This window comes from Garra rufa, chromosome 25 (assembly GCF_049309525.1).
Source record: "Garra rufa chromosome 25, GarRuf1.0, whole genome shotgun sequence".
Classification (NCBI taxonomy): domain Eukaryota; kingdom Metazoa; phylum Chordata; class Actinopteri; order Cypriniformes; family Cyprinidae; genus Garra; species Garra rufa.
The window spans coordinates 18,378,540-18,406,441 of record NC_133385.1 but is presented as its reverse complement, the minus strand read 5'-3'; the positions used below and the strand labels follow the sequence as shown (position 1 = coordinate 18,406,441).

At 34.4% G+C, this 27,902-nt stretch overlaps 2 protein-coding genes across 2 annotated transcripts in view; both read right to left on the bottom strand.

Moving 5' to 3' along the window:
* Positions 1 to 22,307, bottom strand: LOC141301649 (alpha-parvin). Its single transcript, XM_073831845.1, has 13 exons — positions 22,072 to 22,307; positions 14,453 to 14,542; positions 14,287 to 14,357; positions 14,100 to 14,202; positions 13,817 to 13,957; positions 13,171 to 13,286; positions 8,796 to 8,854; positions 6,433 to 6,452; positions 5,454 to 5,515; positions 5,309 to 5,377; positions 3,425 to 3,526; positions 2,976 to 3,048; positions 1 to 841 (listed from the first exon to the last, which is right to left on the bottom strand). Exons 1-13 carry the CDS (start codon positions 22,205 to 22,207, stop codon positions 765 to 767), a joined length of 1,119 nt encoding a protein of 372 aa, XP_073687946.1. The 5' UTR covers positions 22,208 to 22,307; the 3' UTR covers positions 1 to 764.
* A 1,592-nt stretch (positions 22,308 to 23,899) lies between these two features.
* Positions 23,900 to 27,902, bottom strand: part of LOC141301378 (transcriptional enhancer factor TEF-1-like) — a 62,470-nt gene continuing 58,467 nt past the window's right edge. Inside the window, exon 17 of the mRNA XM_073831618.1 lies at positions 23,900 to 24,714. Within this exon, the coding sequence (XP_073687719.1) occupies positions 24,530 to 24,714 (185 nt within the window). The 3' untranslated portion in view covers positions 23,900 to 24,529. The remainder of the gene's footprint in view (positions 24,715 to 27,902) is intronic.

Here is a 27,902-nt window from a genome sequence, read left to right as displayed (position 1 = left end):
TGAGATGATTCATCCACGTTTAATGTAGATTTTTTAGGTGGAGATAAGACATTGAATTTTACAAATGACTCTACTGCAATGAAATCCATCAAACAAGGTATAAAAAGTATTTTGGTGTAGTTTCTACAAACATCAAAGATGCCTTTTCAGTTAAATATGACTTTTTCCTAATAATGATTCAAGACATTGTTTTAAGATGTAGGAAAATAAATTAATCGGGCCAACTAACTGAGCCAAATTTGTGTGACAGCAGCATGCAAGTAAAAATATTTTTGGTTGATGCCGATATGCTATGCAAATGCGACAGTTATAAAAACATACTAAGCCTTGACAAATTAAAATACTTAGTGAAACAAAAACTCATTACAGCTAACTAATTTGGTCAAACACCCACTTGGAAATGCACCTGATAGTTTCAAAATAATATAGTGTTTAATGTGATATAATATGTAGTGCAAGCTGGGTATTTTCTCTCTGTTTAGGCACTTTAGGATTATACAGCTGATTGCATTTCTACAGGTAAAAGGCGAAGTTATGCTAGACTCTGAGGAATGGAATGCTGTCATCAAAAACGTTTATATGCATAGTGTTATATTCTTTAGTGTTTTTACATCCATTTAGATGACAAGAGAATACTTAAGACACAATTATTAGTCCTATAAGGGTATTGTACAATACTCCACATTGATTACCAGCATGTTTCATCTGTCAGTCTCATTAAAACTTAAAATAGCGGTCCACATAGACATATTTCCAGTTTTAGCTCATTCCACATGTCTGTACCTGGTGAAAAGGTTGTAAAGAACTCGGAGTGTCGATTTTAGGTCGCAATTCACAATATCTGAAATGAAACAGAAAACAAAAATGACTCATTTTGCAATTTGAGAACAAAAGCTTTCATAGTTACAACTCTCTTTGGATTGATTTTAAAGCATGAAATCGATTTATGGCATGCTAAATAATGTCTTAACTCTTCAAGGACTCTGAACGACATAATGCAAACAACAAAAAACCTAGACCCACTTTAAACCCGAAAATGATTCGATACCCACAAAAACACACATACAAATGTACACACAGTATAAAGAAACACTATAAATAAACAGAGCTGTAAAATTGAGGTATTTGTATAGTATTTATTCACATTTCACATTGATGCATTTGACAGACTCTTAATAAGCAGCTTACATTGCATTCAAGGTACACATTTTATTAGTTCTTGCTTTTCCTGGAAATTAAACCCACGACCTTGGCATTTCTAGCATTGTGCTCTTCTGTTTCAGCTCCAGGAAGGCTAAGTATTGCAAATTATGGATACTGTATATGGTATAGCATTTATTGTATATTGTGAACAGCTGATTTGTTTAACTAGCTCTTAAAGGGCTAGTTCACCCAAAAATGAAAATTCCGTCATTATTTACTTATCCTCATGTTGTTCCAAACCTGTAACACCTTTGTTCATCTTGGATGATATCTTAAGATATTTTTGATGAAATCCACAAGCTTTCTTTCTTACATGTTCAAGGCCCAGAAAGCTAGTAAGGAAGGAACATTAAAAATCATCCATGTGACAACAGTGGTTCAACCGTAATTTTATGAAAGCGATGAGAATACGTTTTGTGCGCAAAAAACAAATATAACAACTTTATTCAACATCTTATTTTCTTGTGTCAGTCGTCGACGCATGTTCACACTTGGATTTCATTAAAAATATCTTAATTTGTTTGGAATGACATGAGGGTGAGTAATTAATGACAGAATTTTCATTTTTGGGTGGACTATCCCTTTAAGAGAAGCTATTTAAGGTATATTTAATTACATGTTGCTTAGATTAAAAATGACCTAATATTATATTAACTGTAACTAATGTTAATACTTTATTATATATTACTATAAGTACATATCATTTAACTATACTAATTAATATTAATTATCCAAAAGAGAGGAAAAAACTGCAAACTCTTGTTAAGTAAGTAAAATAGAACTATGTACACTACCAGTCAAAAGGTTTTTAAATAAGATTTTTAATGTTTTTTTTTTTTAAAAGTCGCTTCTGCTCACCAAGCCTGCATTTATTTGATCCAAAGTAGAGCAAAAACAGTAAAATTCTGAAATACTTTTACTAATTAAAACAACTGTTTTCTATTTGAATATATTTTAAAATGTAATTTATTCCTGTGATTTCTAAGCTGGATTTTCAGCATTAGTCACATGACCCTTCAATTTGTGGTTAATGTGGATTTTTTTCAGGTTTCTTTGATGAATAGAAAGTCAGAAGAACAGCATTTATCTGAAATAGAAATCTTTTGCAACATTATAAATGTTTTATCATCACTTTTGATCAATTTAAGGCATCCTTGCAAAATAAAATATTAATTATAATTTCTTTCCAAAAAAAAAAAATAAAAAATTATACAGACTACAAGCTTTTGAATGGTAGTGTATAATGTTACAAAAGCTTTTTATTTCAGATAAATGCTGATCTTTGGATCTTTCTATTCATCAAATAATTCTGACAAAAATGTACTCAACTGTTTTACATTGATAATAATAATGATAATAATAAAACATTATTCTTGAACAGCAAATCAGCATATTAGAATGATTTCTGAAGGATCATGTGACACTGAAGACTGAAGTAATGATGCTGAAAATGTAGCTTTGATCACAGGAATAAATAACATTTTAAAAATATAACTAACTAAATAACTAGACTGTTTTAAAACTTAATGTAATAAAAAAAAATAAAGGCCTGTTTTAAATTGTATTTGAGTATTGTTTAAATTATCTCTGAAATATCTGTATGCGACATTCAAGAAATATATTTTGAGGTTGAAAGAGCACCACTTGCGAATTGGGAAGGTATCACTAGCCAAGTGAAGTTCTGACAAAGACGAATCTTTTTAAAATAGCCTGTCAACCACACAATTGCAATGATAGGATTTGGAGCCGTAACAAAACAAAGCCGTAATTACCTTCAGGCCTGGGTTTGGGCCTCTCCAGGCCACCATCCTGCATCAGCTCAAAGGAGAAAGACACATTATGAACCTGCAGGTAAAAAAGAATATGCCTTTAAGTACAAAAAAGGGTATGCGTTTACAAAAAAAAAAGTGATTTCCCCAAACTGGACTGTAGATGGACCTAAAGCAGTTATCTCTGAAATCCACACACAAGCACGGGATATTAGAAGGGAGCTACACATCACCCCACTTATCCGTTTCCTGTGCAGAGGCAGATTACAGATGCATCCTGGTGCGACATGCCCATTTGGCACAGGACGGGCCTGCTGGACTTGACCCAGGTGAGCAGCCTGTACTCTGGGCTGACTGTCAACACCACCCCCTCTCAATGACACTCAACACAGCACACCAGGGTGGCTTTCATACTGAAGCACGCTAACCGCAGACGTACTGCTAATTTATACCTTTTGGTCAAAATTCTCAGGCGTCAGGAAGAAGTTGTACAGGGGGACGAAGTATCCTTCCAGAAGTCCCATCAGCAGGACTAGATACACACCGTCTGCAAACTACACACAACACAGTCCTGTTGTAGATGCCAAATCGAGAGATACAAATTTACATAACACACATAATTTGAAGATACTAAAGCTACTTTTATTCAGCAAGAAGGCATTTAATTTATTAAAATTGACAGAGAAGGCATAATGTTCCAAAATATTTATATTTCAAATAAATGTTGTTCTTTCTATTCAGCAAAGAATCATGGAAAAAAACATTTTCACAAAAATATTAAGCAGCACAACCCTTTTTTTACTTCTTGAGGACCAAATCAGCATATTAGAATGATTTCAGAAGGATAACGTGACCCTGAAGACGAGTAATGATGCTGAAAATTCAGCTTTGCATCACAGGAATAAATTACATTTTAAAACTTATTAAAATAAACAAACAAACAGTTATTTTAAATATTTCACAAAATTACTATTCTTACTGTATCCATGATCAAATAAGAGATATTAGAATTTATATTATATGTATTTGTTATAATATATTGTTTATATTTACACTACCAGTCAAACGTTTTTTTTTTTTTTTTTTCAAAATGTAATTTATTCCTGTGATCAAAGCTAAAATTTCAGCATCATTAGACCAGTCTTTAGTGTCACATGATCTTTCAGAAATCATTCTAATAGGCTGATTTGCTGTTCAAGAAACATTTTTATTTTATTATTATTATCATCATCAATATTTAAAACAGTTGAGCGCTTTTTTCAGGGTTCTTTGATGAATAGAAAGATCAGCATTTATTTGAAACAAAAAGCTTAACATTACACACTATATCATTCAAAAGCTTGGAGTCATTATTTGTATATGTATAATACATTATATAAACTAATACTTTTATTTAGCAAGGATGCTTTAAATTGATCAAAAGTGATGATAAAGACATTTCTATTGTTACAAAAGACTTCTGTTTCAAATAAAATGCTGTTCTTCTGAACTTTCTATTCATCAAACAAACCTGCAAAAAATTCTACTCAGCTGTTTTTTACATTCATTAAAAATAATAATAAAAATAAAAATAAAAATAATAATAATAAATGTTTTTTGAGCAGCAAAACAGAATATTAGAATGATTCCTGAAGGATCATGTGACTGGACTAATGATGCTAAAAATTCAGGTTTGAAATCATAGGAATAAATTACACTTTAATATATATTTAAATAGAAAACAGTTATTTAAACAGTACAAATATTTTAAAATTGTACTGTGTTTGCTGTACTTTGGATCAAATAAACGCAGGCTTGGTGAGCAGAAGAGACTTTAAAAAAAAACATAAAAAATCTTACTGTTCAAAAACTTTTGACTGGAAGTGTATATTCTAATATAATTTTATAAAATCAGAAATCATTTAGCTTCTCATTAGTTGATTAAAACCTATTCATATATAGAACATTAATATAAAACATTTGCCAACTGTAAACAGCCAACAAATAAGATTAAGAATAGCAAGTTAAATTTATATTTCTGAAACAAAGCTATATTGTATGGGTTAAATGAGCTACTTTAAATTATGTTTTTACGTTCCTTTTGTGTCAGTTTTGAAGCTTTAATGCCTTCCCATTGGAATTCTGTGTAAAAGAGTGACCAGCACAATCAAATAGGTTTGGAATGACTTGAAGGGAAATAAATGATAACAGAATCATAATTTAAATTAATTTAATGAACAATTTATCATGTTGCTGCTGCTACCATTTTATTAAATCACTGACACATGATTTCTCCTGGCTTGGCACTTTCTTTTACCACAGTCACTATATATTTATTGTCCTCATCCATGTGTTACCTGTGTATCCAGTTCAGCTACTTCCAAGTTCAGTTTATTCAGGTGTTTGTTGACGAAGGTGATGAGAGTCTGCAGAAAACAGATTCATATGTGGTCAGGCTTGCCTAGGGATGTCAATTCAGCTAATATTTTGGCTCTTTCGTACCTTCTTCACCACATTCAACTTGTCAGGAGCATGATCGAACAAGGTATCAAACGCATCACGCTCTGAATATAAGAAAACATACATTAATTAGAAACACAAGTGCAACTTTTAAAAGGGAACATCGGATGCCCATTTTCCACAATTTGGTATGAGTCCTTAGGGTCTTCATGAAATATCTGCAACATACTTCGGTTAAAATTCCTCAGTGGTCGTGTAAAACAACACCCGTTTTACCTCGTCAAAAACAGTTCTGTTCACACGACCTGTTTCGGTGCATGTCTCTTTAAATGATAATGAGCTCTGCTCATCCCACCCCTCTTTTCTGTTTTTGTGTATTTGGTAGCAAATTACGATAAAAAAACAAAATTAATGCATCCTTAGTGGCTCTGATGTCTGGAAAAAAATGAAGACTGCCTACGAGACATTTTTATTTTTGCTACAGCTGCTTGAGTGCGGATGTGTGCGGAGCCTGAGCAATATGACACCCTACTACTCAAAAAATCAAAACGGCTTGATAACTGAGATAGTTTAGGTTTTTTGGGGACTTAAAAAAAAAAAAAGGAGTGAATGGATTTTTATCATTGTAGGGTGGTTGTGTCCACACACTGCTAAGACACATTTATATGCAAACACCATGTAAAAGTTATTTTTACACCCGATGTTCCCTTTAAAGGAATAGTAAACACTGGCATTCAAAAGTTTGAGGCTTTTCAAATTTTTTAAATGTTTTTGAAAAAAAGTCTCTCATTTACCAAGCCTGTATTTACTTCTTCAAAGGCAATATAAACTGTAATTGCTTAGAAGGACTGTTTTATAACTTTAATATAAAGTGTAATTTTTTTCTTTCTTTTATTCAAAGCTCAATTTCTTGTGGAATAAAAGTATTAAGCTCTATCAAAATCTTTCTAACCTCAAACTTTTGAACACTAGTGTGTTGTAATTTTTTGGGAATGGAAATAGAAATTTTAATAACACTTACCATGTCTGCCAGATAATGCCCTATAAACATGAAAAACATCAAATTATGATTGAAAAATTCATCACATAACATTAATATAACAGCTCTTGTCCGATATGTAATCGTCTGCCATCATGTAATGCTTAATTAACCTATAAAACACTAATAATTTAACAATATTGTTGAATTAAATCTTTAGCAAATCTCTCATTTTATATCTAGATTAGGAATATACTGTACGTTATAATGTTGTAGTGATTATAGCAGTTTATATATAGTTTATATATGTGTGTACTGTGTAAATTTATGTATATATAAAGGCACACACATACAGTATATACTATTTACTATTTACAACTTTATTAATCCCACAAGGGGCAATTGAGAAATGGCAGTAGCATCATCACACACTTTAGACAAACACAATACATGACTGACGGCTGAAGGTCTGGAATTCATGGAAGCTTTAGTTGGCCAAGGCCCGCCCATAAGACCGTTTGATCGACATGTCAAACAACCAATCACAGTTCGTTTCGTTCAGTGTCACGTTTCGGGTCGTGGAGATGCTCCCACAACAACAGACTGGCGTGCAACAAGTCAGTCATTGAAATAACCAGCATTGAAAGATAACGAAGAAGAGGGAGCACAAGCAGTAAGTCAGTAATTTGTTCGCGAATGTGGCAAATGTGTGTAACAACAATGGCGTCTGCATAAGCACCTTTTAGCAAAACGCTGAATTAATCAGTCTGCGCTTTGTTTCCCGGCGGACCGAATATAAACGCGACACTCGCGTCTCCTGGAAATCCGGTCAAATTCAACGAATCAGATGACGACTTCGACATTCCTGAAGTGTTTCCAGTTAAGTGTACCATATGCATCAGACGTTTAGCCAACGTTTCGTTGGCGTGACGTCTGAGGCTGAGACTAGGCGAACTGCAAGGAGTCTAATTTGTGACCCATAACTCCTCATTATGGGTACTCTTTTCTTCATATTAAGAATATTTTTTAACTCCTTAGTTACCCATGGTTTGTTATTTGGAAACACAGTCACACTTTTAGTGGGTATAATCGATTCAACACAAAAATTAATATAACTGGATACCACAAGAACCTGACCGTTTAAGTCCATGCTATCACTTAAAAACAAGTTCCAATTCGTGAGCTCGAAACAACTTTGCAGCTCACCATTGCTCGTGTCAGTCCAGTTCTTAAAGATCTTTCTCTGCTTTTCTGCACGCTTTACAGCTGGCGTGTATGCCGAAGCCAAGAGTATTGCATTATGATCAGCTGATCCAAGCGGAGGCAGAGGAACGGACTTAAAAGCACCTTGAATCGGGCCGTAACACCTGTCCAGAATCTTGTCTGCCCGAGTTGCACATGAGACATATTGATAATAACCTTTTAAAACATTGTCCAAGTGACACTGATTAAAATTACCTAAAATAAATTTAGGAGAATCTGGAGATTTAGCATCCAATTTGTTCAATGCTGTCATCAGCACATCAGAGGCTATCCAATTTTGCGCGAGGATGAATGTAAACAACAAGAAAATACAGTTGAGGAAACTCACGTGATAGATAAAAGGGGCGAACGGAGAGAACAAGCATTTCAATTTCAGAGGAGCATATTTATATATGCTCCTCTGAGCGTATATATTTTGAAAATATTTACACGTATATATTCATAATCACGATTAATCGTTGCCTAGCACCATTTAAAACTATTAATTTCTATTTATTTGTTTGTTTGTGCATTATTGTGTAGAATGTTACTAATCGGTCATTTATCAGCAAGAATTTAATAACTGCATGCAATGCAAGTTAGGCATTTCATTTATCTTCTATACAACATGGGAGGTAATTTATCTCTCTCAATTCTACGGTCACTGAAAGCCAGGCAAAAAAAGGCGGCTGCCATTTGGGTGTGTGGAAGGGTGATCAAATTGATCGGGCAAGTCTGGGACAGCCCTGGACAGGGCTTCCTCCCCATGAGGCCCCCTCCTCCTCACTCTGTAATCACTCCTGCCAGCCATCAGCCTGGGCAGCAGCAGCTACTGTGTGTGTGATAACAGCCTCAGGAAGTATTCCACAAACACACACATACACATGCAAAAACACACACTTATCTCCCCAGCTGCCAGGTGCCTGCTGGACCGCTATACAGTCAGCTGTGCACATATGTGTGTGTGTGTGCACAAAGGGTGACAAAATTGCACCAAAGCTAATCCAAACGCCATCTTGTAATCAGCGATCTACCGCATAATGTTTGAAACATATGAAAGGAATCATTACAAAAGGTGCAAAAGATTATTAGACCTTGATATTGACACATTTATTAACACGTGGGGGTGACATTTGTAAATTAGGGTTGCCATATTGACGTACTCTGTGTTGCCAGTGATCTTCTCCATAACCTGACGGGATTGAAGAATGCCCTCTCGTTTCTAAGGGAAAGAAAAAGAGGAATTAATTGAATATAAACGGGAGCCAGAAATTTCTGAAAGACTTGAACTGCTATCGTTTGTACTATCAAAATATCTGTTATGGTAAAACAAAGAGTTCCTCTAGTCAGGCATAACAGGACAAATACAAGAGGACAAAGTTTGAGACAACATTTATCAAATCCATTCTCCTATACAAATGGTTAGTATTAGATATATAATTGTATTTATATAATTTAATTAAAAAAAATAACTAATTAAAATGTAATACAATATATGTTACTAAGTTAGACTAAGACTATTTTTCCTGATATTTCCTTGACTACATGAACTACAACTGTGTTATTCAACACTGAAAGCAAGACAAGATAGAAAGCAAAATAAATTAGAAAGTAAAGATTCTATCAATAACAGCAAGTTAGCATCAGTTACTGGAACTAATTAGCTTTATAAATTGGGGCTAACTGACTAGAACCATCAATATTTGATCCAATATAAAAAAAAGTAAGTAAATATTGGCTATAATCATGAGTATTTGATTCAATATTGAAAGAAAGCAAGGAAATGTTAAATGAAAGCAAGAAAAAATAGAAAATATTAGTTAATGAAGCTAATTAGCTTTAGAGAACAAGGCTAACTGACTATAACCATCCATATTTGATCTAATATCAAAATAAAGCAAGTAAATGTTGACTCTAATCATGAGTACTTGATGCAAAAAAATACTGAATGAAAGCAAGAAAAATGACAAAAAACTATAAAAACATCAACTTCATTGAGCTAGCATTAGTTACTGAAGCTAACTAGCTTTAGAAATTGAGGCTAACTGACTATAACCATCCACAGTTGATCCAGTATCAAAAGGAGGCAAGTGAATATTGACTATACTCATGAGTATTGGATTCAGTATCAAAAGAAAGCAAGGATATATTGAATGAAAACAATAAAAAAGAGAAAATACAGATGAAAACAGACTTCATCACGCTAGCATCGGTTACTGAAGCTAATTAGCTTTACAAATTGACACTATAACCATCCATATTTGATCCAATATATATATATAAAAAAAAAACTATTTGACTATAATGAGTATTTGATTCAATATCGAAAAAAGGCAAGGAAATATTGAATAAAAGCAAGAAAAATGAGAAAATGCAGATGAAAACATTAACTTCATTGAGCAATCATTAGTCACTGAAGCCAATTAGCTTTGGAAATTAAGACTGGACTTTAACCATGCATATTTGATCCAATATGAAAAGGAAGTAAATGTTATCAGTTACTGAAGCTAATTAGCTTTAGAAATTAAGGCTAACTGACTATAACCATCCATATTTGATTCAATATAAAAAGCAAGTAATTATTGACTTTAATCATGAGTATTTGATTCAATCTCGAAACAAAGCGAGGAAATATTGAATGAAAGCAAGAAAATTGAGAAAATTACTTATTGAAGCTAGTTAGCTTTAGAAATTGAGGCTAACTGACTTTAATCATCCATATTTGATCCAATATAAAAAGAAAGTAAGTGAATATTGGCAATAATCATAAGTATTTGATTCAATATTAAAAGAAAGCAAGGAAATATTGAATGAAAGCAAAAAAAACCCGAGAAAATACATATGAAAACAGACCTTATTTAGCTAGCATCGTTTACTGAAGTTAATTAGCTTTAGAAATTAATGTTAACTGACCATACCCATCCATATTTGATCTAATATCAAAAGAAAGCAAGTAAATATTGACTCTAATCATGAGTACTTGATTCAATGACGGAAGAAAGCAAGAAAATACTGAATGAAAGCAAGAAAAAAAGGACAAAAAACAATAAAAACATCAACTTCATTGAGCTAGCATTAGTTACTGAATCTAACTAGCTTTAGAAATTGAGGCTAACTGACTATATGACTAATGACTATAATCATGATTATTTGATCCAATATTGAAAGAAAGCAAGGACATATTGAATAAAAGCAAGACAAATGAGAAAATACAAATAAAAATTGAGATTTCATTGAGCTAGCATCAATTACTGAAGCTGATTAGCTTTAGAAATTAAGGCTAACTGACTATAACCATCCACATTTGATCCAATATCAAAAGCAATTTATATAGACTATTATCATGAGTATTTGATCCAGTATCAAAAGAAAGCAAGAAAATTTGAAAATACAGATAAAAACATAGACTTCATTGAGCTAGCATCAGTTACTGAAGCCAATTATCTTTAGAAATTGAACTTTCCATATTTGGTTGAAAATCAAAACAAAGCAAGAAGATATGAACTATTACCATAAGTATTTATTCTATAACAAAGTTAAGCAAAAAGAAATTAAGACAAAAGACAAAATACAGATGCTATCACTTGAGATGCTTTCACTCAGCTTATTAGCTTTCATGTCCCCGCTGAAAAAAAACAGCATATGCTGGTTAGGTATGTTTTGGTGCTGGGATGCTGGTTTATGCTGGCCTCTTGCTGGTTTATGCTGGTCATTTGCTGGTTTATGCTCGTCCTTGACCAACAACATGACCAGCATAAACCAGCAAAGGACCAGCATAAACCAGCAAAGGACCAGCATAAACCAGCAAAGGACCAACATTAACCAGCTAAGGACCAGCATTAACCAGCAAAGGACCAGCATTAATCAGCAAAGGACCAACATTAACCAGCTAAGGACCAACATTAACCAACTAAGGACCAGCATAAACCAGCAAAGGACCAGCATTAACCAGCAAAGGACCAGCATTAACCAGCAAAAGACCAGCATTAACCAGCAAAGGACCAACATTAACCAGCAAAGGACCAGCATTAACCAGCAAAGGACCAACATTAACCAGCAAAGGACCAACATTAACCAGCTAAGGACCAGCATTAACCAGCAAAGGACCAGCATTAACCAGCAAAGGACCAGCATTAACCAGCAAAGGACCAGCATTAACCAGCAAAGGACCAGCATTAACCAGCAAAGGACCAGCATTAACCAGCAAAGGACCAGCATTAACCAGCTAAGGACCAGCATTAACCAGCAAAGGACCAGCATTAACCAGCAAAGGACCAGCATTAACCAGCAAAGGACCAACATTAACCAGCTAAGGACCAGCATTAACCAGCAAAGGACCAGCATTTACCAGCAAAGGACCAGCATTAACCAGCTAAGGACCAGCATTAACCAGCTAAGGACCAGCATTAACCAGCAAAGGACCAGCATTAACCAGCAAAGGACCAGCATTAACCAACTAAGGACCAGCATAAACCAGCAAAGGACCAGCATTAACCAGCAAAGGACCAGCATTAACCAGCAAAAGACCAGCATTAACCAGCAAAGGACCAGCATTAACCAGCAAAGGACCAACATTAACCAGCAAAGGACCAGCATTAACCAGCAAAGGACCAGCATTAACCAGCAAAGGACCAGCATTAACCAGCAAAAGACCAGCATTAACCAGCAAAAGACCAGCATTAACCAGCAAAGGACCAACATTAACCAGCAAAGGACCAGCATTAACCAGCTAAGGACCAGCATTAACCAGCAAAGGACCAACATTAACCAGCAAAGGACCAGCATTAACCAGCAAAGGACCAGCATTAACCAGCAAAGGACCAGCATTAACCAGCAAAAGACCAGCATTAACCAGCAAAGGACCAGCATTAACCAGCAAAGGACCAACATTAACCAGCTAAGGACCAGCATTAACCAGCAAAGGACCAACATTAACCAGCAAAGGACCAGCATTAACCAGCAAAGGACCAGCATTAACCAGCAAAGGACCAGCATTAACCAGCAAAAGACCAACATTAACCAGCTAAGGACCAGCATTAACCAGCTAAGGACCAGCATTAACCAGCAAAGGACCAGCATTAACCAGCAAAGGACCAACATTAACCAGCTAAGGACCAGCATTAACCAGCTAAGGACCAGCATTAACCAGCAAAGGACCAGCATTAACCAGCAAAGGACCAACATTAACCAGCTAAGGACCAGCATTAACCAGCTAAGGACCAGCATTAACCAGCTAAAACCAGCATCTCAGCACCAAAACATACCTAACCAGCATATGCTGTTTTTTTTTCAGCAGGGCTGCGTTTAATATTCTGACTTGCTTTCTTTCCTCAAAGATATATTGTTAAAAAATGGTAATTCAAAAAAAACTTTTTGTGTGATTTTGTGGAGATCTGTGAGAGAATTTGTCTGACAAGTTTATCAGAGAGTGTTTTAAATGCAAACATAACTCGCTGATGTTATCTACTTCTAGCATCATAACAACAAAGATTTATTAGCAGTTAGAGAACATTGGAGTCTAAAACAGGGGCTACGTACCTGAACCACAACCACCTGAATGGACACATGGTCAGGGAGGCGAATGGGGGCTCTGAAGTGCTGTGAGAGCGCCACCAACAGGTGAAGGATGGCCACGATGCTCTTAGCGTGAACCGCTAGGAAATGGTTTTAAAAAAATGAAAAGAAAAGACAAAAAAAACACATTTAGGTTTTAACATTCCCTAGTCTTGTTTGAATGAATTAAAACAAGTATTGGCATGAAATAAGCAGAGATGTAGTTTCAGCTCTGTGAATTGTTACTCAAGGACATAGGATTAATGTTTGCCTCCGTTAATACAAAAATCAATATCGCATAAATCTCTCTGCCTCATAAAACACAATAAAACGACTTGCAATCTCTTTAGTGTCTCTTCCAGATAAGTGGAAGGATTGAAATCCACTGAAAGACACTGTTACATCACCTTAAGTGTTTTCAAGCCTTTGAAGCTCTAAGCTACAAGGAACACTCATCAATAGCGTTTTAAACAGACGTTACTTTGTTGTAAAGCCATTTTGTACACCACAGCATGTCTAAGTGGACGCTTTTAAGACTTAGTGCCCAATACAAGTCCATGTTAAACAGCGCATAAGATTTGTCTTATTTAGGAGAAATCAAATGACTCATGCTGGAGCTCTAGGGACCTACAGTCGACGTTCCACTTGATGCTCCTGGTGGAGACCTTCAGAGCATCATTGATCCTCTCCAAAACCGTCTGCAACTTTTGTTTCTGGGCAATCTCAGATTGGGTCACCTCTGCAACATTCAGCTTCTCGCCTTCAAGCTTCTCTATGAGATGGAAACACAAGGCCAAATGAGAATAGAGAAGATGGAGAAGGTCTCTAAAAGTTCAAGTAGAGCTTTCTTGGATTTCTAGTCCAATATAACCAATCCAAATCAGCCACATGTCAAATAAGCAGAGATTGTTTACCAAAGAGCTTCTGGAGAACCTGTCCATCATAGAGATCTTCAGCCAGGTCCTTCACAATGATCCTTTCCCCAACCAGAACATCGTTGATCCAGTCGATAAGCACCTAATCATGGATGTACAGGTTTGGAATGGCATGAGAGTGAATATATAAATGACAGAGTGTACATTTGTGGTTTTAAACACAAACCTTCATGAGTTCCTGGAGCTTTCGGTCATTTTTTGAGTTGGGGTCCACCATGGTGCGGACTTCATTTTCCTCTGTGAGAGAAAGAGACAGGCAGGATGAAGGTGTAAGGGCATATTATTAACCTGAGCGAGCATCAATTGAATAATGAGGCTACGGGTGCACCTACCTAGCATGATGTCCTCAGGATGAAGCTCAAAAGGTGTGGGACTCAGGGGGAGATTAATGGCGTTCATCCCCTCCTCCTGCAGCTCAGATACTATGGGATACAGGACACATTGGGTGAGAGATGACAAATTATTTCTGAATTTGAAAAAAAGAAACAAAGAAAGGATATTGAGTAGGGTTTTTCACCCTCATTTTTTTGCTGTTATACAAGTGGTTGACAATATATTCATTTACCTTGTTAGATTATAATGAGTGTTGCAGAGAAGCATCTCTTTGACTAGACTTTTAACTTCCCAAACTTAAAGTCAATATGAATAACCATTTACAAGCCATTTTACTTGTGTAATCTGACATATTTAAGAGTGAAAATGGATATTACTGTACACTACTGTTGAGCAGTTTTAAAGAAATTAATACTTTTTTAGCATGGATGCGTTTAACAGTAAAGACATTGTTAAAAAGATCTCTATTTCAAAAAAATTAATTCTTTTGAACTTGAACTCATCCAAAGAGTGAACTATTGAACCCTGAAAAAAAATGTATCACGGTTTCCACAAAACTACTGTTTTCAAAACTACGTTTTCTATGGAAGCACATTTTCATCCGCTGAATAAAAGAATACTTTTTATCTTACAATTCTGACTTTTTTCTCCGAATTATGAAACATTAACTTGCATTTGTGAGAAATGAAGGCAGAACTGCATGAAGCAAGAAGCACAGCAAATCTAAGAAATAAAGTCACAATTCTGAGAAATAAACTCTTTTTCTCAGAAGTGTGTCTTCATATCTCACAATTATGGCTTCATAACACACTATTGTGAGTTATTAAGTCAGAATTGTGAGATATAATTTCCCAGTTCTTAAGAACATATATATATCCCCCCCCCCCTCAAAACTGGACTTTATAACTCGCAATTGCTAGTTTCTATCTCACAATTCGGAGAAAAAAAAAGTCAGAATCGTGAGATACCAATGCTCTTTTGTGAGAAAAGATATCAGAATTGTGTTTATATCTTGCAATTCTGAGAAAAAAAAAGTCAGAATTGTGAGTTTATCTGGCAATTCTGACTTTATAACTAGTTTATATCTCAGTTCCTGAGAAAAAAAAAATCTGAATTGCGAAAAACAAATTCGCATTCACAAGAAAATAAGTCACAACTGGATTTTTATTTTGCAATTCTGAGAAAAAAAGTCACCATTGTGAGTTCATATCTGGCAATTACGACTTTATAACTAGCAATTGTGAGTTATCTCTCAGTTCTGAGAAAAAAAAAATCTAAACTGCGAAATACAGACTCACATTTATGAGAAAATAGGTCAGGATTGTGTTTTTATTTTGCAATTCTGAGAAAAAGGTCAGCATTGTAAGTTTATATCTGGTAATTCTGACTTTATAACTAACAATTGTGAGTTTATATCTTACAGCTCTGAGAAAAAAGTCAAAACTGCAAAATACAAACTCACATTTGCGAGAAAATAAGTCAGAATTGTGTTTTTATCTTGCAATTCTGAGAAAAAAATCCGAATTTTGAATTTATATCTCGCAATTCTGACTTTATAACTCGCAACTGCAAGTTTTTATCTCGCAATTCTAAGAAAAAAGTCTGAATTGTAAGATAAAAAGTTGCAATAATGTTTTTTTTTTTTTTTAATGGCAAAACGGACTTCCATAGTTTTCAGCGCTGACAATAAGAAATGTTCCTTGAGCACTAAATCAGCATTTTAGAATTAAAATTATACATATTTCCCAGGAATCTGTCTTTTTTTTAAATGAATGAACCATTAGCGCACCTCCTATCCAATAAATCTCTGTAAGATTTGTGATTTGTTACTTTTGATATAAAGTCTCAGATAGCAAATTCTGTCCATTTTATTACAGTATTCAAACAATAAATGCCTTTTTGTCGCCGTTTAACGTGGAGTGACAGATTGCTGTAGCGCCTCAGTTCAAGAGAAGCAGCATGTTAACTGGTCGTCCTCCGCTTTAATATCAATTACAGCACAAAATAAACATGAATAAACATCTGAAGGTAAGTTAAAAGAAAGAGTACAACTTGCTGAAATTCATATCCTGTCTAATGTAATCACTCAATCAGTGTTTCAACCACAGAAAGATGTCAGTAAATAAAACAGCTTGTAATCAATGTCACTTCACGTCATATTTACCTCAGAAAAAACATTTGGTGACCATGAACTCAGCTAGAAAAAACATCTTGTACTTTTTAATAATATTTTGCACTGTAGCCACTAGAACTTCAAAACATTTAGATATGGTCTTATAGCCCTTTCCTGACTAGTGAGCAGCCACAATGTGCAGCCGCAGGTCCCCAGTGAGTTCCTTTGTCTTAGCCATGACTGTCCACAAAGCAGTCACACAGCAGAGAGCTTCTGTTTTTCACCTGTTGAGTTGATTAAAACAGCTGTTTCCAATGAATCCGGGTAATTAGGATGATTTAGAACAGCTGGGACTATTTGGAATGGTATAGAACTTTGGATTTTCCCATAGACTGTGACAGTTTGCAAAGGCTATGAATAATTTTGCACATGCCACTTTTTGTTCAAATGTAAATTAAAGCTGAGAACTTTTTTTTTCCACAATGATGCCTCTTGTACATCGTCTTATTATCTTTTGGGAGAAGCCTGTTGTCATTTCTGGTCAAAAAAAAAAAAACTTGCTAGTTGAATAAAAGTAACTTTAAGCCAGAATTTGCCAGGGGTATGAATAAGTTCGGGCTTGACTGTATATATATCCAAAATAATCAATATTGCATCGAATCAAATCAAATCGTGAAATTTGTGTCAAAACCTAGCCCTATCAGGATGCTTTTCATTTTTGAACTTGGCCCAGTAAGCAACCACCACAAAAACCCACTAACACCTAACAACACCCTGGCATCACAGTTCACATTTTCAGAAGAAATGTATATATAAATAGGTCAGGATTGTGTTTTTATTTTGCAATTCTGAGAAAAAGGTCAGCATTGTAAGTTTATATCTGGTAATTCTGACTTTATAACTAACAATTGTGAGTTTATATCTTACAGCTCTGAGAAAAAAGTCAAAACTGCAAAATACAAACTCACATTTGCAGTTCACATTTTCAGAAGAAATGTATATATTTATTAGTCTTTAGGAGAACATCAGGGCATCAACATTCTCAACATCCTCAGAGAAACAACCCAGCTCTTCGCGCCCACCGCAACCCAGCATGCATCACTGTCTCCAGCACTGATTATGGGGATGCGAACATCCTGTGCTGGATTCCAGAGGCCTCCCATGGAGGACGATATCCTATTAATCAACACCCTCTCAACCTCACGCACAGCTGCTCTCCCGCTGCTTCTTCTCACTGACGTGGGGGCGCATACAATCCAACGACACGACAAAGACGGCATGTATCTTGTACTATAGGGAGCGTTAAGGTTAACGTGGGTGACATGGGCAGATGTTTAACAATTTAACCACCACAGCTTCTTCAGAAATTGTCCAGTTACTTTGAACTCTACCAGAAGACCTAGCATTTTATGGTGCATTTTGAAGCTTTACCTCATTTAAAAGCTGCATATATAAATTCACAGGAAGAAAATAACAAGTTATAAGTTTGGAATAAGTAGTGGTAGTCATCCTGCACCATTTTAATTCATATTTCCAATTGTGGAATGAAAGCAATTTCTTCTGGGTACAAGCCACAAAATAGTCCTCATCAAATCCTACATCAATTACCCATCCAGATCACAGTTCTTGTCCTGTGTGTGGGTGAATAAGAGACGGAGAACTAGACTGTCAGAGTATCAGAAGGCTCAGCTGCTTTTTCCTCTAATTCAGCCTTGTGAGCGCAATCATTACAGAAGTGCACTCTGGGAATCGTGCAAACCCAGAAGAAACACTCCAATGTAATGGGCAGCAGCACACAGCCTAATTTACTTACTGGATAAGAGGACAACAACAAGACTAATATATTTTTATTTGTTAAGGATGTCGATCACTATAACTTGCCAGGACTGCTAGTGGGTATTGTAGTCTAGCACCACAGCTGTTCTTGTTTCAAGGCGCAGAGATGACTCTGTTCTCATTCCTGTACAATCTTAAGCCTCGTTCAGATCGAATACCTTACATGGCTAGAAGAACGCTGCCAAAGATGGGTGTTAGCTGAAGACAGCGCTTAAGAATACTTTATAAAGTGCCAACGTATGATTTCGGGTCTATAAACGGCTGATTAGTGCTTCTCAAGACTGTCTAGAGATTTTTGTCAGAATGATATGATGACTCAGACATTTTCAGGTGTGGTTGAATATTTTGAAAGATTTGTGTAATCATGCCTCTAGGGTGCATACTTTAAAGTGCTACTTGCCAAAATGGAACACATAAAAATCTCTTAACTGAACTGCTACAGAGTGTTTTCATGATGCATCAATTGGCTATATTGGCGGCACTGAACGTAAACAATGTCACTGAACCAAATAAAAACTTGCATATTTCGCTGATTATTGCTGCTGAAATGATCAATTATTTAGAGATGCACTGATTGACCGGCTAGTGATCGGAATCAGCCGATTTTTCACATGATCGGCCCGGATCGGTGACCGGCCGGTCAATTTCTCCTCTTGCCGATTCCTAGCCGATCCCTTTATTGCCAGCGGCGCATGCAATTACGTCACAGTCACGCGCGCGCACTCACGGTCGTGTGTAAACTAGGGCTGTGCGATATGGACAAAAGAAACCTATCACGATTTTCTTGAACAGTATTGCGATTTCGATTTTAATCACGATTTTGACACAGACATGTTTTACAGTGTGAATCTAAAACATTTTTCTTAAAGGAAAACAATTAGATCTTTATCAAAGACCTGTAACATGTCTCTAAAACAGAAGGCAGAAAAAAAAAAATCACCTAGCAGGTGAAAAAAGCACCAAAAAAATATAGGCGCACCCAATTTCTTTTTAGTAATGCACTGATCTTGATTCTTCATGGCTGATTCTGACAGCAGATGTTTTACAAGCACATGATCAAAGTAGGCTACTCTTTCAACATTCAAAGTGCAAATAGAGACAGAATTTTTCAAGCATGATACAGAACTATAGACAACTACACAATATATTTTTATAGCCCACATACTAACAACTGCCTAGATATTTTATGTAGCCTAATTTGCCTGCTTTGTTACTTATATTTTTATAAATGTATATTATTTTTTTCTAATGTTTTAAAGGCTCAGAGCTGTAATGTTTATTCATTTCTTTTATTATAAAATAAAAAAAGTTACATTGAGGAAAAGATTTTTGTTAGTATAACTATACTATGTTAGTTACAGGAACTAATTTTATACCTTTTTCGAAGGCACTAAGCACTTTATTTTGTTGTTAAAGTTATTTTGCTGTAAGAAGATCCTGTAATGTTTAATAATTTATTTTATTATAAAATAAATTTAATTAAAAGAAAATATTTCTGTATATGCTTTCATTACAGTTCTTAAAAAAAAAAAAATCAGAATCGGCAAAAATCGGAATCGGCAGATCACACTTACTGAAAAATCGGAATCGGCCAAGAAAATTGCAATCGGTGCATCTCTACAATTATTGTCATGTTTTGGGGTGTACTAATCGGTCGGATCGGGAAAAACATTTGGAGTACTACAAGTTATGACAAATCAGGGAGAAGAGTGCAAAAAACTGTTGTTTGTGGATGGCCAAACTGAACCAGGATTTCCAGAGCAAGAATCTTGACAATATTAATGTTTGTTCTTATCATTTCCAGTCAGGTATGTGAAATATTAGGCTAATATCTATAAATAATACTTCTCATTAGGCTATGTATATTAACAACCTACTAGCCTAAGCTTGTCAAAATATTGCGCTCTTTCCTTCTTACGAAGTCCTTCTTTATATGCTTTAGCACAGGGGTCCCCAAACTTTTTTCTGAGCGGGCCACATAATTTTCTTTTCTTTAATGGGGGGCCGGGTCGGTTTATAAAAGAAAATTCCATGGGCTGGACTGACTACTATTATTATTATTATTTTATTATGATTTTACCTGTATTTATTATACCTTTTAATGCTAGAATAGTTTATTATTTTTTTATGCACCAGACAGACAAATGATCATTTCTTTTCAAAAGATATACAGGTGCTTCTCAGTAAATTAGAATGTCATGGAAAAGTTCATTTGTTTCAGTAATTCAACTCAAATTGTAAAACTTGTCTATTAAATACATTTAATGCACACAGAGTGAAGTAGTTTAAGTCTTTGGTTCTTTTAATTGTGATGATTTGGCTCACATTTAACAAAAACCCACCAATTCGCTATCTCAACAAATTAGAATATGGTGACATGCCAATCAGCTAATAAACTCAAAACAACTGCAAAGGTTTCTTGAGCCTTCAAAATGGTATCTTAGTTTGGTTCACTAGGCTACACAATCATGGGGAAGACTGCTGATCTGACAGTTGAAGACAATCATTGACACCCTTCACAAGGAGGGCAAGCCACAAACATTGATTGCCAAAGAAGCTGGCTGTTCACAGAGTGCTGTATCCAAGCATGTTAACAAAAAGTTGAGTTGAAGAAAAAAGTGTGGAAGAAAAAGATGCACAACCAACCGAGAGAACCGCAGCCTTGAGAGGCTTGTCAAGCAAAATCGATTCAAGAATTTGTGAACTTCATAAGCAATGGACTGAGGCTGGGGTCAAGGCATCAAGAGCCACCACACACAGACGTGTCAAGGAACGATCGCGATGACACATTATGGCAATGTACCATTCTGTTGGTGAAATTAACAAATAATTAGGCTATGTTAATAACTAAGGGAGATTTTAGGTTGAAAGCCAACCTTTATTATCAAATACCAACATGATACAAGTAAAACATATTTAAAATTACATTTTCAAAATATATCTCTAGCATTGTTCAGAGGGCCGGTCCAAATGTGGGGGCGGGCCACATTCGGCCCCCGGGCCTTAGTTTGGGGACCCCAGCTTTAGCAGCTTCCACACATTTTTTCCTGGTTTAGACCGCAAAAATTAGCAGAACAACGTATTCAGTAGTACATTAACCACAATGAATGCTGTTGTTTACATCTACATTTACTTCTAACGTTTGCCTTTCTAATTTTATTTTCACCTCATGTGTCAAATCAGTTAACTCTTCGCTTTTCTAAGTATTACGAGATGGGTCAAAAAAAGATTCAATTGAATCGACTCAATTGAGTTAGAGAAACGCACTGCCTGATTCAGTTTAACTCGTGAACGAATCGCTCAGACCGCTTTTCTAAAGTGATTCATTGAAAAGATTCGACTCAAAAGAACAATTCGTTAATGAATCGAACATCGCTAGCAAGCGGTACAAACTTTAGTGTAAACATCACACTGTTCGCTACTTTAAAAACAGCCTGTTGTCGTTTTATTTAAGGTTTAAAAGTATATACAAGAAGCTGAGATTGCTGACAGTGTTAACAAACGTATTCCTGCGTTTTCCCCAGTTGGAGGAGGGAATTAAGGTGATTTAGTTAGACTTCTGAAGAAGTTTTGTGGTAACTCGAGGACTTCACAGCAAAACTGTCATGACTACTTTATTTGGTTAACGTTCAGAAGGTGAATAATAACGTATTTAAGTTCATTCGCTACCTTCTTTCGCCTTTTTTCTCCTGGCCAGGGTCCCACCAAGTTTTCCCAGAAATGAGTCATCTTTCTTTCTGGAGGACGGAGACTTTGGAGTTGGCGACTTGGGAGAAGACGGAGATTTCTGCGGGGAAGACGCCATCGGTATAAACAAACAACCAGGGGCAGAAAAGTGTAAATAATATGTGATTTCCCCCGCTGAGGGAGTGAGTAAAATCCCAGGAGCAGGAACGGAAACGGAATTCCAGCTATTTGCCCAGCCTTCTAAAACGAGCTTCCCTTATCCTTTGATCCCACCCTCTTTTCCTAAAGGAAGACTGTTCAGAAAGTTATTTGTAGTGAGTTGGCAAAATTATATAATAAAGTCCATTTTATTATTACTGCATTGAGCTATTAGATTGAGGCGTCGAATGTAAAACATACATACAAAAAATAAACAAAACAAAATAAAAAAAAATGACCAGCTTTGCTTAATAGGCTTAAACGAGCTATTTAATACTATTTAATATTTTACATGGGGGAAAAAAAAATCTAATTTAATTTTCTTACACTACCAGTCAAAAGTTTTTGAACAGTAAGATTTTTAATGTTTTTTAAAGAAGTCTCTTCTGCTCACCAAGCCTGTTTATTTGATCCAAAGCACAGCAAAAATAGTAAAACTTAGAAATATTTTACTATGTAAAATAGCTGTTTTTGAATTTAAAATTTAATTTATTCGTGTTATTTCAAAGCTGATTTTTAGCATCTACTGTATTTTTACTGTTGAAAACAGCTGAGTAGAATTTTTTCGTTTTTTTTTTGATGAATAGAAAGCTCAAAAGAAAAGCATTTATCTGAAATAGAAAGCTTTTGTAACATTATAAATGTCTTTATCATTTAAACTAAGCACCCTTGCTAAATAAAAGTATTAATTTCTATAATTAATACTTTAATCACATAAAAAGAAAATTATACTAACTTCAAGCTTTTGAATGGTATAGTGTATAATATTACAAAAGCTTTTTATTTTATGGAATATGTTGATCTTTGGATCTTTCTTAATCAAAGAATTTTGAAAAAATGTGCTCAACTGTTTTAAATATTGATAATAATAAATTCTATCTTGCATATCAGTAAATTAGAATGATTTCTGAAGGATCATGTGGCACTAAAGACTGAGTAATACTGCTGAAAATTTGGTTTTGATCACAAGAAAGCAGTTATTTAAAACACACACACACACACACACACACACACACACACACACACACACACACACACACACACACACACACACACACACACACACACATATATATAAAAGCAATTATTTTAAAAAGTAAAAATATTTTATAATATTACTGCTTTTGCTGTATTTTGTTGTATTTTGGTGAGCAGAAGAGACTTCTTTTAAAAAAATTTTAAATCTTACTGTTCAGAAAACTGACTGGTTGTGTATATTTTTCAAATGTTAATATTTTATATCTAAATGCATAGAAACTAAGAATTAAATTACTCATAAATTTAAAAAAAGGTAAACTAATGTAATTTATACTTGTTTAAACTTTAAAATATTTAAAAATGTAAAAACAATTCAGTTAGTGTATATAAATATAGAGAGACTAAACATTTTAAAAATCATACGTAAACAAAAAATGTTTTATATTTTATGTATACCGTATACATTGATTTTATAATGTACAGAAACTAGCTTAGAACATTTTTTTACAAAATGATAACAATATTCTTAAGTTATTTTCAGTTAGTATGTGCACATTTACAGAAATTAAACATTCAAATGTATATTTAAATCTTTTATTATTCTAAATTATTCTAAAGAACTAGCAGAGTCCACTCATTGTTTTTACATTTATTAAATAAATTACACAAGGCAACAGACAGACAAAAATAAAAACCAGAGCCCTTTGTACATTTTCTTAAGCACTTCTTGATTCTTGAAACAATTGTTCAGTTTACTTTAGAAATAGTTATAATTAACGATCACTTAAGATATCATGTTCATTGCAAAACTAAGAAACAAACAAACAAACATTTTATCACTGCCATTAAACTTTGGCCTCTATTAGAATAATTACTGAAGAAACAAACAAACATACTTTCAACAAAACAACTCAAACTTAAACATGTCCTGAAAAAAATATCTTTAATAACTATTTAATAAATATCATTGCACCAGTGTGAATAACATTTGCAGTCAGTCCTCTCACCTCTGTGGCTGTGCACCCTCTGTTTTGAAATCTAACATTCATCATTTACAGGTAATAAAGAGGCACGTGTTTAGTTTTTGGTTTATTTTTTTTCAAGAACACACAAGGCAGCATTCAGGTTTGAGTTTTGCTTTGATTAAACAAGTGTGTTACAGTTTGTTCAAGATCCAGAAGCTCATTTTTAAATAAGGCTCTCTCAATCTAAAGTAGTTTTTCTTGCAGGTCAGTACAGCAGATCTTCATCCAGTGTGAGAAGTTCAGCTCCAGTGGAACTGATAGCCTCTAGAGAGGATCATGCTCTCCAGATCTCTGTCCTCCGCTTTCTCCTTCAGCCGTTGCTCCTCCAGCAGACTCACCAGTTTGTCTCTTTTCTCCACCACTTTCATGATCTCCACCAGCAGGCCCTGCTCCTCCGTCAGCTCACTCGCACTCTTCTCGCAGTCTGAAAATACAAAGCGAGGCCTATCGTCAATAATAAGGTAAGATATTGCCCACATAAGATTTTCACTGTGTAACAAGGTTTGATCACTTTGAATAACATCAAATATTTTGTATAAGCATGACACCATATTCAAGTATTACACAATGACACCTCTGTGTTGTGCAGCAATTGCAGGCTTAACACCGCATGCATCTCACTGGTAAACAGTGAGCTTCACCACGAAGAACTAAAATAAACTTGTGTTTGCCGGAGGCTGAGGGACCAACCATTGACTTGCAAATTAAGACACTATCACCTTCCTCGGCAGCTATCAATTCCTGTTCACAGTAAATGCGCCACCACTTACAATATGTTATCACTCTAACAACCAATTATCCGATCTAACATCCGATTCAATATAAAAAGTTGGCACACAGATGTAAATGTTTTCACATTTAATGTGGAATATATACAATATGATGATTTTTTCAGTTTCCAGATCAGGTCTGTAACCATTCTTTTTATGTTGCTCTTTATCAAAAGTTTGAAATAATTTAAAGAAGTTCACCAAGGCTGCATTTTTTTAAATCAAAAATACAGTAAAAATTGTGAAATATCATTACAATTTACAATAACTGTTTTGTATTGAAATATATTTTTAAATGTAATTTATTCCTATGATGCAAAGCTGAATTTTTTTTTTTTTTTTTGACATGTTTATTCAGTATTAGCAGGATAAATGTACAATGTGCTTTCCAGAAATACAATCAGTTAACAGCAATTCTTTAGGCCATTGTGACATGAATTTTACCTCCAGTAGACTTCAACAGCAACTCATAAACAATAATAACAAATAATTAAGCAGATCCGAAATAAATAAATATACATTTAAAGATTAAAAGAATGATAAAATAAAAATAAAAACATAATACCATCTATAAATATTGATGTTGGTGACTAAATAGCCACTAAGTTAAACAGTCACAACCTCTGAAAAAGCACAAAAACAAAAGATATTTCCTGTATATATTACCCTAGATATGTCCAGTAATATAACCCTATAATGAAGACATGTCATTTAGAACAAACAAAAAACTTTAAAACACAAAAGAACCAAGACCATTCTTTATGAATTATTGAGCCCACCTGTAAGAGGAGGGATCTGACAACCCAAAAGCCCTAATTGACACACAAAACCATTTTTCTCACGTCCGGAGGCAAGTGATCTATAAAAGGAGACCACACATTCTGAAAGCTCTGTATATTACCCCTAAGTACAGCTGCCAGTCTCTCGTGTGGCAAAACTGCAAAAATCTCTTTATACCATTGTGTGACAGTTTTTTTTGTGTCACATGATCCTTCAAAATATGCTGATAAAGCCCATTTCCACCACTGATTAAAAAAATAAATAAAAAAGGTATTTGGAACTTTTTATCTCACAATTCTGACCTTTTTTCTCACAATTCCGAGTTTGACTTTTTTTTTTTTTTTCAAAATTGTGAGATAAGCTTATATCTTATATATATATATATATAACTTGAAATTGTGAGACAAAATCACAATTCTGAGAAATAATGTCAGAACTTTTTAAATCAAAATTGTGACTTTTTTTCTCAGAATTGTGAGTTAATCTTGGAATTCTGACTTTATAATGCTGAATTGCGAGTTAAGTCAGAATTGTGAGATATAAACATCTCACTTGAACATATCAGTCTTTTTCCCCCTAAGTCCATCTTGCAATTCTGACTATTTCTGGCAGTTGAGTTTGAATCGCAATTCTGAGAAAAAAAAGTAAAAATTGTTTTTATGAAAGAGTTTATATCTTGCGATTTTGACTTAATTTCTTGCAATTGAGTTTAAATCACGCAATTCTGAGCAAGTCAAAATTGTGAGTTTATATCACGCAATTTTGAGAAAGAAAAAAAATTGCAAGTTTAGATCTCAAAATTGTGACCTTTTCTTAGAATTGCGAGCTTATATCTCAAAATTGTGACTTTTTTTCTCAGAATTGTGAGTTCATACCTCACAATTGTGCGTTTTTTCTTTTTAGAATTGCGAGTTCATATCTTGCAGTTCTGACTTTATAACACAGAATTGCGTGTTAAGTCAGAATTGTGAGATATAAACATCTCACTGAACATATCAGTCTTTTTCCCCCATTAAAATGGGACTTTATAACTCACAATTAGAAGTTCATATCTGACAATTCTGAGAAAAATGTCAAAATTGTGAGAAATATAGTCAGAATTTTTTTAATTTTCTCAGAATTGCATGATATAAACTCACAATTGCGAGAAAAATGTCAGAATAACGAGATACAAACAGTTTTTATTTTGCAAGTTTTTATTAATTTAATATCTTGAAAATGAGTTTATCACGCTGATTAAAACAAAAGTAAAAATTGTACGTTTATATCTCACAATTCTGATTTTATGACTCAATGGCAAGATTATATAACGCAGTTCAGATAAAAAAAGTCAAAATTGTGAGTTCATATAACACAGTTCTGATTTTATAACTCACAATTGCAAGATTATATAACGCAATTCAGAGAAAAAAGTAAAAACTGTGAGATTATATAATGCAATTCTGACTTATAATTGGCAATTGAAAGTTTATATCTCACAATTCTGAGAAATAAAGTCAGAACTGCAAGATATAAACTCACAATTCTGACTTTTTTTTTCATAATTGTGAGTTTATATCTCGCAATTCTGACTTTCTAACACGCATTTGTGTTATTAAGTCAGAATTAAGACATAAACTCACAATTCTAAGAACGTATCAGTCTTTTTTTCCAGCAAAATTGGACTTTACAACTCTGTTTATCTCACAATTCTGAAAAAAAAAAGTCAGGATTGTGAAAAAAAAAAAAAAAAGTCAAATTGCGAGAAAAAAGTCTGAATTTTGTTTTTGACTTTTTTTTTTTTTAAATTGTGAGTTTATATCTTGCAATTCTGACTTTATATCTCACAATTCTGAGAAAAAAAGTACAAATTATGAGTTTATATCTTCTTCAGTTCTGATTTTATAACTCGCAATTGCAAGTTTTTTTTGGAAAAAAAAAGCCTGAATTGTGAGTTTGTATCACTCAATTCTGCGAAAAAAGTCAGAATTGAGATAAAAAGTCGCAATAACCTTTTTTTTTTTTAATTCTGTGGCTGAAACAGGCTTCCAATCTGCTAAAGAATAATTTCTTCTTCTCATCA

Coding starts and splice junctions, on each gene's coding strand:
- LOC141301649 (XM_073831845.1), bottom strand. CDS start 22,207: ATGGCGTCTTCCCCGCAGAAATCTCCGTCTTCTCCCAAGTCGCCAACT. Junction 13,958..14,099: donor GGTTCTCCAGAAGCTCTTTG/GTAAACAATCTC, acceptor TCCATCTCATAG/AGAAGCTTGAAGGCGAGAAG. Junction 842..2,975: donor GCCCAAACCCAGGCCTGAAG/GTAATTACGGCT, acceptor GTTTCATTTCAG/ATATTGTGAATTGCGACCTA.